Here is a 14681-nt window from a genome sequence, read left to right on the forward strand (position 1 = left end):
AGACATTTCAAACACATTCAAACTCATTCCCTCTTCCTCTCTCATGTTCCATGTTTCTGCCCCGTACATTGCTGTTGGCACAATCACTCCTTCATATAACCTCCTCTTAGCATTTATTCCCAGATGTCTATTTCTCATTACATTTTTTAATCAACCAAGGCATTTACTCGCTTCTCTCAATTTACGTTCTACCTCCACCCCCACTCCTCTACTGTCACTCTCTCCCCGTGTACATCTCATCACCTTACTACTTTTGCCCACATTTATCTTCAGCTTCCTTCTCAAACTCTGTCACTAACTTCCTCAATCCCTCCTCTGATCCTGCTACAAGCGCAGTGTTGTTCGCAAACAACAGCTGGCTCACCTCCCACTTTTCTCCATTTTCTTTAATCATCTCCAACCCCTGACCTCTGACCCTTGCATTTACCTCTCGCACCACCCCATTCATGTAAAGATTGAACAGCCAGGGCGACATAACACACCCCTGACGAAGTCCCACCTTTACCTTAAACTACTCACTCTCTCCATTTCTAATCATAACACAAGCTGTACTACTCTTGTAAAAACTCTTGACTGCTCTTAACAGCTTTCCTCCTATCCCATATATCTGCGATACCTCCCACAGTGCCTTCCTGTCTACCCTGTCAAAACCTTTTTCCAAATCCATAAAAGCCCAAAAAACATCCTTACCTTTTCCTATACCTTTCTCACATATCTGTCTTACCACAAAAATCTGATCTACACAACCCCTACCTGTACTAACACCACATTGTTCCTCACCAATTACTCCCTCTGTTCCTCTCGTCACTCAGGTCAGGTCAAACCGGGTAGCTGCTTCAGTTAGCGATATGGCGAGTGAATGTGTCACTGTGTTCAGCGCCGAAGAGGTACAATCTCTACTTAGTAGAATTGAAGCCTTGGAGGATGCTGTTAAGTGCCTTAAGGAGGAGAATCGAGTTCTCCGCTCGAAGGCCCATGATACGGAAGGCAATATTAGCGATGAGCATGGATGGAATACGGTGAGAAATAAGATGCGGAAAAGTGGAAAAAATTCCTCACCAGCCCCACTGAAATGCAAAAACTCGTTTCAAGTGCTGGCAAATCTGCAGGAAGAAGGAACTAATGAAATCCAAGAGAAGAAGAAAAGGGCAGACGCTGGATCCCTGCCCACAGGTAAGATTTTGGTAGTAGGAGACAGTCAAGTGAGGTATTTAGACAGGGTTTTCTGCGACAAAGATAGGAAGCATAGGACGCAGGTGTGTTTTCCCGGCGCGGGCATAGGTGATGTTAGAGATAGGATTGAAGAGTGTCTAGTAGGGGAAGGTAAGGACCCAGTAGTTTGCTTAAGTGCCGGAGGAAATGATATAGGTAAGGTAGGGAGTGAGGAATTATTTGCGCGGTACCGAGATGCGCTAGACAAGATCAGAAATAGGGGAGGTGTTCCTGTAGTATGTGGAATCCTTCAGAGGCGTAGAGTTGGAGGCATGTGGCATTCCAGGGCTATTGCAATGAATTGCAGGCTGGCAAAACATTGTAAGGCTAGTGGATGGGCATTTGTCGACAACTGGGACCGCTTTTATGGTAAGAATCACCTATACACAAGGGACGGAGTGCACTTGTCTCCCAAAGGATTTCGGCTCCTTGCTGAATCCCTTGAGCGAGAAGTAGGCATGCTACAGGGTTTTTTCGGGTAGATTATGTGGGAGTAGGGGGGGAAGTATCGGAATATAGTTTAGGAAATAGAAACAACTTAGAGGACTGTACAAAAAATCACCAAAGCAGGTGGAGGGAAGATAAACTTAAAGTTTACTATACAAATAGTAGGAGCATAATTAACAAAATTGATTTGCTGCGAGGTAAAGCATGCGTAGAAAATTTCGATATTATAGCCATTACTGAATCCTGGATCAACATGGCTGATAAACATTTCCTTCCGGAAATCGAAATAGAAGGATATAAGTTTTTTCATAAGGATAGGGTCGGCAGGAATGGGGGAGGTGTAGCACTTTTCGTTAAAAATACATTAAACTGTATTATCAACAATTCGATTAAGGAAGAGGACTGTACGGAATCTATTTGGGTAGAGATTATAGGCAAGAATAAGAAAGTTATTATTGGCGTCTTGTATAGACCTCCTAACCTTAGCATTGAGCAGACTGATTCCCTAATTCATGAAATTCACAGAGCGTCCCAGTACAAAAACGTTGTAATCATGGGAGATTTTAACTATAGAAACATTGACTGGGAAACTTTAATAGGAGATCATGAAGCGAAACAATTCCTAGATGTGGTGCAGGATAATTTCCTAAAACAAATGATTACCGATCCTACGAGGGGACAAAATACCCTGGACTTAATTCTAACAAATAATGAGCACCAAATTAGCAGCATAATAGTGGGCGATAGTCTAGGCTTTAGCGATCATCAAGAAATAAGATTTAATATTATTTGGGAAAAAATAAAAAGTACAAATAACGTTCAAGTACCAGACTTCAGGAAAGCAAACTTTGACAATATAAAAACCTATTTGAAATTGAATACGAAAAACAATCCGGACGTTTCAAACATTCTTGATTCTCGTTGCGGGGCTGATAATCAGAAGTGGGTCAAGGAGGATACGCGTACCTTGGGTCAGGTCTGGGTCAAAGAGAGAAATACGCATACCTTAAGTCAGGTCTGGGTCAAAGAGAGTGATGCGCGTGCCTTGGGTCAGGTCGATTCGGGGCGACGGCCCAAAAATCAGGTCAGTACTTTGGATGAGATGTATAGCAATCTGGCAGATCTAATTATTAATGCACAAAACACATTTATCCCCCTAAAGTCAATACGAAAAAATAGTAATACTCCCAAATGGATGACGGACAGATTGAAACATGAGATCGGAATTAAAAGAGGACTTTACGTAAAAATAAAAAACGGGGAATCACACCTTAGATCAAGATATAACGAAATGGCAAAGCTGGTTAAAAGGAATACACGTTCAGCGAAACGTAATTATGAAATCAAGGTTGCCAGTCAAGCAAAATCCAACCCAAAGGGTTTCTTTCACCTCTATAGAACAAAAAATAAAGAAAGAATAGGACCAATTAAAAACGATGAAAATGTCATGATAGAATCGGAAGAAAAAATGAGTGAGGAGTTTAACAATTATTTTCTATCGGTGTTTACTAATGAGAGGTTAGATAAAGTACCTGACTGCGATCCGATTTTCAGAGGGGATGAAGAAAATAGCCTAACTAATATCAGCATTAGTAAAGAAGAAGTTATCAAGCAGATTGACAGACTTAAAGCTACAAAATCTCCGGGTCCGGACGAAATTTTTCCAAGAATGCTTAAAGAGTGTAAATTTGAAATCTGCGACCAGTTAACTGAAATATTCAATAAATCGGTAGACACTGGTTTTGTGCCAACTGCTTGGAGGCAGGCAAACGTTGTTCCTGTTTTTAAGAAGGGAGATAGATCGACCATATGCAACTACAGGCCAATCAGTTTGACATCGGTTATAGGAAAAATGCTTGAATCAATAATAGTAAATAGACTCAGAGAACACATTGAAGGGCATAATTTAATTCGTGATTCACAGCATGGTTTCTCCAAAGGTAAGTCATGCGTGACTAATCTTCTATCCTTTTACACTAAGGTATATAAGGCGTCAGACAACAATGAAAATTACGATGTTATTTACCTTGACTTTAGCAAAGCGTTCGACAAAGTGCCACACCAGAGACTACTAAATAAAATCAAAGCCCATGGCATAGGAGGAAAAGTGTTAGAATGGATTAGAGCTTGGATTAGTAACAGAAAACAGCGGGTCACCATAAATGGAATAAAATCTAGGTGGGGCAATGTTACTAGCGGGGTCCCCCAGGGCTCGGTTTTGGGTCCCTTATTGTTCATTATGTATATAAACGACTTAGACGATGGGTTAAATAGTGATGTTAGTAAGTTTGCGGACGACACTAAAATAGGACGCCTAATTAGGTCAGGAGAAGACGCCCAGATTCTGCAGGATGATCTTAATAAACTGTTAACATGGTCGGTGAAATGGCAAATGAACTTCAATATCTCTAAGTGTAGCGTGTTAAACGTAGGGCTACACAACTTAGATGACACGTTTTTAGGGCTACACAACTTAGATGACACGTTTTTAAAACAATCTGAGTGCGAGAGGGACTTGGGAGTTCTGGTGAGTCCGGAGCTTAAAACCAGGAACCAGTGCATTAGCGCCAGGAATAAAGCTAACAGAGCATTAGGTTTCATTGCTAGGACGGTAACGAATAGAAGTGCAGAGGTAATTATTAAACTCTATCTAGCGATAGTTAGACCCATCCTTGACTATGCGGTACAGTTTTGGTCTCCGTCCTACAAAATGGACATAAATTCACTAGAATCAGTACAGAGAAGAATGACCAAAATGATACAAGGACTCGGAAATTTGCCTTACGAAGAGAGGCTTAGGCACCTAAACTTACACTCTCTGGAAAGACGCAGAGTGCGGGGTGATCTAATAGAAGTGTTCAAGTGGATCAAAGGCTATAACAAGGGTGATGCAAACAAGGTCATCATAATAAAACAACAGGGCAGGACTCGCAGTAATGGGTATAAACTGGACAAATTTAGATTTAAGAAGGAAATAGGCAAGAATTGGTTTACAAATAGGGTGGTCGATGAATGGAATAAACTTAGTAACCACGTAGTAAGCGCTGAAACTATCAGTTGTTTTAAAAAACGATTAGACAACTTTATGGATGGGGACGACAGGTGGTGATGGATACGGAGCTGCCTAGTGTAGGCCTTATGGTCTTTTGCAGTCTCCTTTATTTCTTATGTTCTTATGTTCTTATAATCCTCTCAATCAAGACCCTCCCATAAGCCTTCCCAACTACACTCAACAAGCTGATCCCTCTGAAACTACTACACTCACACTTGTCCCCCTTTCCTTTGTAAAGCGGAACTATACAGGCACTCCTCCAGTCCTCCGGCACTCTACCCTCCCTTAAACAAACATTAAATAACCTCACCAACCAGTCCACCATAACTGTACCTCCTTTCTTCAGACATTCTGCATGGCATCCATCCAACCCAGGTGCCTTACCTACTCTCATCATCTTAACAACTGCTTTCACTTCATCCTTCCCTATTTCTCCTCCATTTTCCTTACTCATCACTCTCATTTTCTTAGCGCTTCCCACTGCAACTACCTTTCCCTCCCTATCCTCCTTCACATTTAGCAACTCCCTAAAATACTCTGCCCACCTTCCTCTCACTGCCTTCTCTTCCATTATCATCTCTCCATCTGGACCTTTTACCTTTTCTTCTATACTTGATTCGCCTCCTCTTCCTCTTTTAATTTCCTTCCAAAACATTTTTTTTATTACTTTCAATACCCCGTCTGGGGTATTGGCTGCATGTTATTGTGGCAAAATAGCATGCAGTTGATACTTTAGGGTCTATATGGGGCGCCCCTACGGACCAGAACCACACATCATTTTGTCTGTGATAGAGGAAAACTCTGTACATAGAGAAATTATGACACTTTTATACTACGACTGTCCCTCCGTTATGCTGTCCCCCAACCCCTTGTTACTGTCTTGTACCATTTCTCTGAATATTCATTTCCTTTTTTCGCCTACCTACCCTGTGGTGGGGGAAAAGAATACTGCCACCAAGTGTTTGCACTTGAGTCGTAAAAGGCGAACAAAAAGGGACGGGGATGGAATTAGGAGTCCTACTACCTGTAGCCCCAAAAGGGGACATTTGTAAAAAAGAAAGTAAAGGCATAAGAGGGTCTGGGAGTTTTTCAACCAGTACCCTAAGGTTTGGGTCTTTTAATGTGCGTAGATGTGGTACACATGAGAGTAAAAGGGAAGAGATAGGCAGCATGCATGTTTGTGAGAAGAAAGATGGATGTACTGGCTTTGACTGAAACTAAAATGAAAGGAAAGGGCAACTGTGAGTTTGATAGTGTAGCTGGGAGGTACTCAGGAGTGAAGAGGGGATGAGGGAGAGAAGGGGTGGCTATACTAGTAAGTGAAGAGATAGGTAAGCGGGTAGTGGAGTGGAAGGAGGTGTCATCAAGGTTGATGTGGATGAAAGTGAATCTGGGAAAGGAGATGTGGATTTTTGTAAGTGCATATGGGCCTGGTAGTGAGAAGAGCGTAGAGGAAAGGGAGGCTTTTTGGGTAGATATAAATGAGTGCATAGAGGGATTAGGGAGAAATGTCAATGTATTTGTATTGGGAGACCTAAATGCTAGGGTAGGAAATGAACCAATTGACGGAGTGTTTGGGAAATATGGAGTTCCAGGTAAAAACCGTAGTGGAGAATTGATGGTGGAGATGTGTCTTGAAAGAGAGTTGATGATAGCAAATACAGTGTTTAAGAAGAAAGTCAAGCATAAGTACACATGGGAGAGGGTGGTGGATGGAAGGGTGGCAGATAGAGCGTTAATGGACTATTCAGTGGTGACCAGGAGTATGGTAGGAAGAGTTAAGGATGTACATGTTCTAAGGGGAGAGAGTGGGGGAATATCAGATCATTTCCTGGTGGAAGGGAAATTGAGAGTGGAGAATAGGTGGAGAAAGAGGAAAAGGGCAGAAGGTAGGGAGGTACTTAGAGTGAACTGCTTAAATGAGGAAAAAAGTAGAATGAGTATAAGAAGTTGAGAGAGGAGTGGGAGAGAGTAAAGGATGGAGTAGAACTAGGAGTGGAGGAAGAATGGGGATGGTTCAAGGAGGGAGTCATAAGGTGTGCAAAGATGGTGTGTGGAACAGAAGGGCGAGAGGAAATAGAAGGAAGGGTAGTGAGTGGTGGGATGAGGAAGCAAAGAAGGGTGTAGAAGAGAAGAATCAGGCATTCATAGATTGGCTACAAATTAGGACGAGGGAATCGTATGAGAGGTACAAAGTAAAGAGAAAGGAAGTTAAGCATAAGATAAAGAAGGCAAAGAGGAGAGCAGATGTGAAATGGGGAAAGAGTATGACAGAAAATTTTGAAAGTGATACACACACACACACAAACAAACACACACACACACACACACACACACACACACACACACACACACACACACACACACACACACACACACACACACACACACACACACACTCACACACACACACACACACACACACACACACACACACACACACACACACACACACACACACACACACACACACACACACACACACACACACACACACACACACACACACACACACACACACACACATATATATATATATATATATATACATATTATATATATATATATATATATATATATATATATACAGTGCTCGACTAGGATGTACGAACGGTTAGCGAGAATGAGTGATGAGGAGTGTTGAGGATTGTTTTTGCTGAAATGCAAAATTTTATATAAAAATTAGCATATGGTTGCATTATTTGACCTATTTGATTTAAAATGTGTAATTTCCATGTAATTTGCTCAAAGAAAAGTTACGTTTTTAACCTCTACAAAATTACCAACCACATTCCGTCCGACTCACTAATTGCCGACCTCAACCAAACAATGACGGTTTTTGCTCAAATGCACAATTTTATATAGAAAATTAGCATACGGTTGCATTATTTGACCTATTTTCTTTAAAATGTGTGACTTCCATGTAAATTGATCAAAGAGAGGTTACGCTTTTATCCTCTGCAAAATTACCGACCACAGCTACGATTCGTCCAGCCCGCCATCTATGATCACTGGTGGTATGGATCAAACTACACTTTATCAAGTTACGTTTGTGTTATTAGTGTAATAGATTACATACAGTTAAATTATTTCGACTATTTTCTTTAAAATGTGAGATTTTCATGTAATTTGACCACTCGTGCATTTCAGCAAAAACCGTCGGACGGTATTCATAGCTGTGGTCGGCAATTTTGCAGAGGATAAAAACGTAACTTTTCTTTGATAAAATTACATGGAAATCACACATTTCAAAGAAAAAGATCATATAATGTAACCATATGCTAATCTTTTATATATAATCGTGCATTTCAGCAAAAACAGTTCTTGCTCGAGTTTGGTCGGCTATTAATGAGTCGGACGATATTTGTAGCTGTGGTCGGTAAGTTGCAGAGGATAAAAATGTAACTTTTTTTTTATCAAATTACATGAAAATCACACATTTTAAAGAAAATAGTTCAAATAATGCAATCATATGCTATTTTTTTTTATATAAAATTGTGCATTTCAGCAAAAACCGTCCTTGTTCGAGTTTGGTCGGCTATGAGTGAATCGGACGGTATTCATAGCTGTTGTCCATAATTTTGCAAAGGATAAAAAACGTAATTTCTCTTTGATCAAATTGCATGGAAATTACACATTTTAAAGAAAATAGGTCAAATAATGGAACCATATGCTAATTTTTTATATAAAATCGTGTATTTTAGCAAAAACCGTCCTTGTTCGAGTTTGGTCGACTATGAGCAAGTCGGTCGGCAATTTTGCAGAGGATAAAAACGTAACTTCTCTTTGATCAAATTGCATGAAAATCACACATTTTAAAGAAAACAATGCAAAAATATGCTAATTTTTTATATAAAATTGTGCATTTTAGCAAAAACCGGACGGTATCACAGATGTTGTCGGTAATTTTGCAGAGCATAAAAACATAACTTCTCTTTGGTCATATTACATGGAAATCACACATTTGAAAGAAAGTAGGTCAAATAATGCAGCCATATGCTAATTTTTATATAAAATTGTGCATTTCAGCAAAAACAGTCCTCAACACTCCTCATCACTCATTCTCGCTAACCGTTCGTACATCCTTCTCGAGCACTGTATATATATATATATATATATATATATATATATATATAATATACATATATATATATATACATATATATATATATATATAAATATATATATATATAAATATATATATGTATATATATAATATATATATATATATATATATAACTCTGCCAAGTGGATGTCTAACCAACCACATGCCGGTCCCAAGCCCGGATAAAAGATGAGGGTTGTGCGACAGGCCTAGCAAGCCGGCATTTAAAACAAGAAACGCTCACGATACGCAAACTGAGCCTCGGAATGGACGGACTTTTCGGCTACGACCTGGACACGAACTTGGACTAAATGGGAAGAGGAAAAGGTATAGGAAGATCAGGATTGCCACTCTAAATGTCTCAACCATCAAAGACAAAGAGGAAGAAATGGTTACATTGATGAAGGAAAGAAATCTTGATATCCTGGGTTGCTGCGAGACAAGGATAAAAAATGAAGGTAGAAAGGTTTTACACGAGAATTATCATTTAATATGGAAGGGAAGAGAGGATTCGATGTACGGTGTGGCCTTTATACTGACCCCAGAAATGTCAGATAGGATAGTAGGGGTTTCTTATGAGAGCGAAAGAATGATAGATGTTATCATCAAATTAAAGGAAACAGAACTTAGGCTGATACAGGTGTACGCTCCACAACAGGGACGTCCAAATCAGGAGAAGGATGAATTTTACGAAAGACTCCAATATCTATATGATATGGATGCAGATACGAGAAATACAGTAATAATAATGGGAGATATGAATGGACATGTTGGGAGAAATAGAAAAGGAATGAGGGGAGTCCTGGGGGAGTTTGGTATTGGAGATAGAAACTTAGATGGGGAAAGAGTTTTAGATTTCTGTGTGATAAATGACTTATCAATTATGAATATATTTTACAAACACCAGGAATCCCACAAGTGGACATGGTATCAGTGGAATAGCGGAATAGGAGAATATACGAATAAGTTGATGATTTATCTAATCGTAACCAACAACAAGAACATATTTTCAGATGTAAGGGCCATTCCCTCAGTATCAATGGATTCTGATCACAGAATGGTGATCGGAAAGGTCAAATTAAAGACACCAAAGAGGAACAGAGGAAGAAAGGGGAAAATATATTGCCTTGAAAATCTAAAAAATGAAGAATGCTCAAGAGAATTGAAAAACAAGGTGGAGGAGAAATTGCCAAACGGTGTGTGTGAGGATGTAAGAACATAAGAACATAAGAAATAAAGGAGACTGCAAAAGACCATAAGGCCTACACTAGGCAGCTCCGTATCCATCACCACCTGTCATCAACATCCATAAAGTTTTCTAATCCTTTTTTAAAACAATTGATGGTTTCAGCGCTTACTACATGGTTACTAAGTTTACTCTATTCATCGACCACCCTATTAGTAAACCAATTCTTGCCTATTTCCTTCTTAAATCTAAATTTGTCCAGTTTATACCCATTACTGCGACTCCTGGCCTGTTGTTTTATTATGATGACCTTGTTTGCATCACCCTTGTTATAGCCTTTGATCCACTTGAACACTTCTATTAGACCACCCCGCACTCTGCGTCTTTCCAGTGAGTGTAAGTTTAGGTGCCTAAGCCTCTCTTCGTAAGGCAAATTTCCGAGTCCATGTATCATTTTGGTCATTCTTCTCTGTACTGATTCTAGTGAATTGATGTCCATTCTGTAGGACGGAGACCAAAACTGTACCGCATAGTCAATGATGGGTCTAACTATTGCTAGATAGAGTTTAATAATTACCTCTGCACTTCTATTCGTTACCGTCCTAGCAATGAAGCCTAATGCCCTGTTAGCTTTATTTCTGGCGCTAATGCACTGGTTCCTGGTTTTAAGGTCCGGACTCACCAGAACTCCCAAATCCCTCTCGCACTCAGATTTTTCTAAAAACGTATTATCTAAGCTGTATCTATTTTCGGGGTTGTGTAGCCCTACGTTTAACACGCTACACTTAGAGATATTGAAGTTCGTTTGCCATTTCACCGACCATGTTAACAGTTTATTTAGATCATCCTGCAGAATCTGGGCGTCGTCTCCTGACCTAATTAGGCGTCCTATTTTAGTGTCGTCCGCAAACTTACTAACATCACTATTTAACCCATCGTCTAAGTCGTTTATATACATAATGAACAACAAGGGACCCAAAACCGAGCCCTGGGGGACCCCGCTAGTAACATTGCCCCACCTAGATTTTATTCCATTTATGGTGACCCGCTGTTTTCTGTTACTAATCCAAGCTCTAATCCATTCTAACACTTTTCCTCCTATGCCATGGGCTTGTTTACCACTGAGTGAAACTGAGTGGGGAAAAATGAAGACGACGATAAAAGACATAGCTGAGGAAATAATCCATGTAAAAGTACATGGTAATACCAAAAAGAAAACTACAATATGGTGGACAGAAGTCAGACAAGCAGTTGGACTGAAGATGAGGTGTTTCCGAAAGTGGATGAAAACGAGACAAATAGAAGACAGACAACTATATGTAGATGCTAGAAATGCAGCAGAACAGATTAAAAGAGGGGCTAAGAGAGAAGCATGGGAACGTGTTGGGGAGCAACTGGAGGAAGATTTCGGTGGAGTCAAAAAGCTCCTATATAGCATGGCTAAGAATTATAGAAAAGGAGAGAATTCAATGACAGGAGCCTTGAAAAGTGCAAATGGGGAAGAGCTTCTTACCGAGCCGGAACATATTTGTCAAAGATGGATGCAATATTTTGAAGGGTTATTAAATGTGGAGGATTTTATAAGAGAGAATGATGAAAATCTAGTGCATGAAGAGGTGGTAAACAATGGAAATTATGGGGAAATGGATGAGATTACGAGAGAGGAAGTAATTAATGCAATTAAGAAAATAAAAAATGGAAAGGCAACGGGTAAAGATGGAATCCCAAGTGATTTAAAGCACTGGATGATGTGGGAGTGACATAGCTAAGGAGAATTTTCAACATAGCGTGGGAGGAGGGGAGGATCCCAGATGACTGGAGGAGAGCTATAGTGTTCTTAATATATAAGAAGGGAGATAAAACAAGATGTAAAAACTATAGAGGTATATCTCTGCTTTCACACGCTGGAAAAATTTATGAAAGAGTGCTGGAACAGAGACTCAGAGGACTGGTAGAGGAAAAAATTGGGAAGTGGCAACATGGTTTTAGGCCTGGAAAAGGAACAGTAGATCTTATATTTGCTATGAAACTACTTCTGGAAAAAGACTGGGAATGAAATAAGGATAAATATGCTGTATTCATTGATATGGAGAAAGCTTTTGACAGGGTACCTAGGAAGAAACTGTGGGAAGCGTTGGGACATGAAAAGTATGGAATACCTGGTAAACTAAAAAGGGCAATAAAAAGCATGTTACATGAGACAATGAGTAAAGTTAGAGGAAGAGATATGGAGAGCGAATGGTTCGAAGTGAGAACAGGTGTGAGGCAGGGTGGTGTCATATCGCCACTGCTCTTTATTATATATATGGACAGATGTATGAAAGAAATATACGATGACGACGATGAAACAACAACTACAGAATGCAATGAACAGATGGGAAAATACGCTGAGAACAAGGGAAATGAAAATAAATATAAACAAAACTGAAGTTATGTATGTTGGTAGAAGAAATGTGGAAGTGGGCGTGGAGGTGGGGAGTGAGAGATTAAAGCAGGTAACCAACTTTAAGTATCTTGGAGTTTGTTTTGAAAGAGAAAATAGACAGGCCATAGAACTAAACCATAGAATATGTAAATACAATTCAAATATAAGCATGCTATCCACTATTGAAAGACAAAAATATCCCCAGAAAATGTAAAACAACAATATACAACACCATATTAAGACCTATACTGACCTATGGATCAGAAGCCTGGACACTGACAAGCAGAACAAGATCAAAGATACAGGCTGCAGAGATGAGGGTGCTGAGAATGATTAAAGGAGTGACTAGAAGAGACAGGTTGAAGAATGATGACATAAGAAGAGAGCTGGGAGTTGTATCAATTTTGGAGATGGTGGAGAGAAGCAAGCTAAGATGGTATGGACATGTGCAAAGAATGAACGAGAACCAGTTACCGAGAAAATGTCTGGAATATAGACCTCAAGGAAGAAGACCTGTGGGAAGACCAAGGAAGAGATGGGTTGAAGGAGTTGGGGAAGCACTGGCGGCGAGGGGAAGTAGCCTGACTGAAATTGAGAGAGAAGAGACCTTTGCGAACCGACAAGAATGGAGGAAAATCGTTCATCGGGACTCAGTGGCTGACAGGCACTAGCCTACCAGGCGTCTGGTGAGAAGGTGAGAATATATATATATATATATATTATGTATATATATATATATATATGTATATATATATATATATGTATATATATATGTATGTATATATACATACACAAAGGACTACTATTAAACAGGACGTGCACACCGAGATTCCTGGCTTCGCTAGCGGAGACCATTGCTTTCTTTATAACCTAACATTTTATATTGGACAAATATATAAAAACTAGAAACCTATTATTGCATATAGGACAAATATATCAATTATTAACTTATTCAATGCTTTATAAGTTAATATAAAATTTTATAGTGAAATAAGAAATTATTTCTAAGGCACTGGTATGCTTTGAAATACCAATTTTAGCCGGACTTAACTTGTATTATTGTATGATGTTAGTGGACATTTCAAAGGAACCCAAGTTGCTGTTGTTTTACATTTTACAAAATGGATTACAGTTAAACCTTTGTGATTGCAAACAAACAAACAAACGTTCACACAAATAAACAGACATAGAAGCAAAAGCTTACCAGACTGCAGCGATTAATCAGCGAACCAGGACTTCTTTACAGAGGTCTGGAGAAGGACTGCATTCTTCTGCTGGGCTTTCTTTAGGTTGTGGAGTCCATTCAGAAGAACATTTGCCAGACGACGGAACGTCTTGGGACATCCAATGTCAATCCCACTGAAGCTGGCCAGTGTCGACAAGATCTCCATCAGTCTTTTCTGGCAGGAGGAACTGTGACGGGCTTCCTTGATGAAACACAGTCCACATCTGACAAGATCAAAAGTGCACACATGTGGAGTTGTCAGGGAACCTCTGGACACTGTCTCGATAAAGTCCTTTAACGTCATTGGTCACAAGAGGTTCCCCGGCGCTGAAGACCACATCGTCCGCACAATTCGTTTCAAGCCACCCCGCCACATAGTCCGCACTGCACTCTTGATTCACAGTCAGTGTCACATCTGTGGTGCACCTCTCAATAGAGGCTGCATCTTCTAGGTCAATTGCAGTCCCCAAGCAGGTTTGTTCCTTCGACACAGGGTGGACATCGATGGACTGGAGGTTTACGGCAGCATATCTCGTGAGCCTCTGCTTGCATGCGGAGAACACATCCACACTGGTCATGAAAGAATTTGCACCAGTTGATTGACGGTAGACTGAGAACTCCTCCTCAAGCCGGTCAATCTGGATCTCACGCAGCAGGACATAATGGAAGTCAGCGTTTCTGAACAAGTAGCGGCAAGTGGCAGTCAGTCCCTGCATAGTCTGCACTAGTTCATTCTTGGTGTCATGAGTGAAACACTTGATTCGATTTGCTTCATGTCCTGAAGAAGCCTCTTGGAAAATCAACAGGAAAGTCTGCGCTGATCTTGCCCCTTCCCAGATACATTCACTAAATTCCACCAGTTGAGGATGATTTGGATGAACTTAGCAATGTCATGACATCCTCTGAGCTTCAATGAAACCACAACCTTTTCATTGAAGACCTTCAAGACATGCTGCACATTTTGTAGTTGAAGTCGTGAGGGGTTGACAGCAAATTTAGTGGGGGGAGTAGTCTTCAGAATACTGCCTT

General features: G+C 40.1%; 1 protein-coding gene across 1 annotated transcript; it reads left to right on the forward strand.

The window, feature by feature from the left end:
* The first annotated feature begins 11147 nt into the window (after positions 1 to 11147).
* On the forward strand, positions 11148 to 12764 carry LOC143023726 (uncharacterized). The gene is made up of 2 exons (XM_076182326.1): positions 11148 to 11560; positions 12692 to 12764. Exons 1-2 carry the CDS (start codon positions 11148 to 11150, stop codon positions 12762 to 12764), a joined length of 486 nt encoding a protein of 161 aa, XP_076038441.1.
* Positions 12765 to 14681: the final 1917 nt, after the last annotated feature.

Source organism: Oratosquilla oratoria, unplaced genomic scaffold (assembly GCF_046742065.1).
Source record: "Oratosquilla oratoria isolate Oo_2021 unplaced genomic scaffold, ASM4674206v1 SCAFFOLD56, whole genome shotgun sequence".
Taxonomy (NCBI): Eukaryota; Metazoa; Arthropoda; class Malacostraca; order Stomatopoda; family Squillidae; genus Oratosquilla; species Oratosquilla oratoria.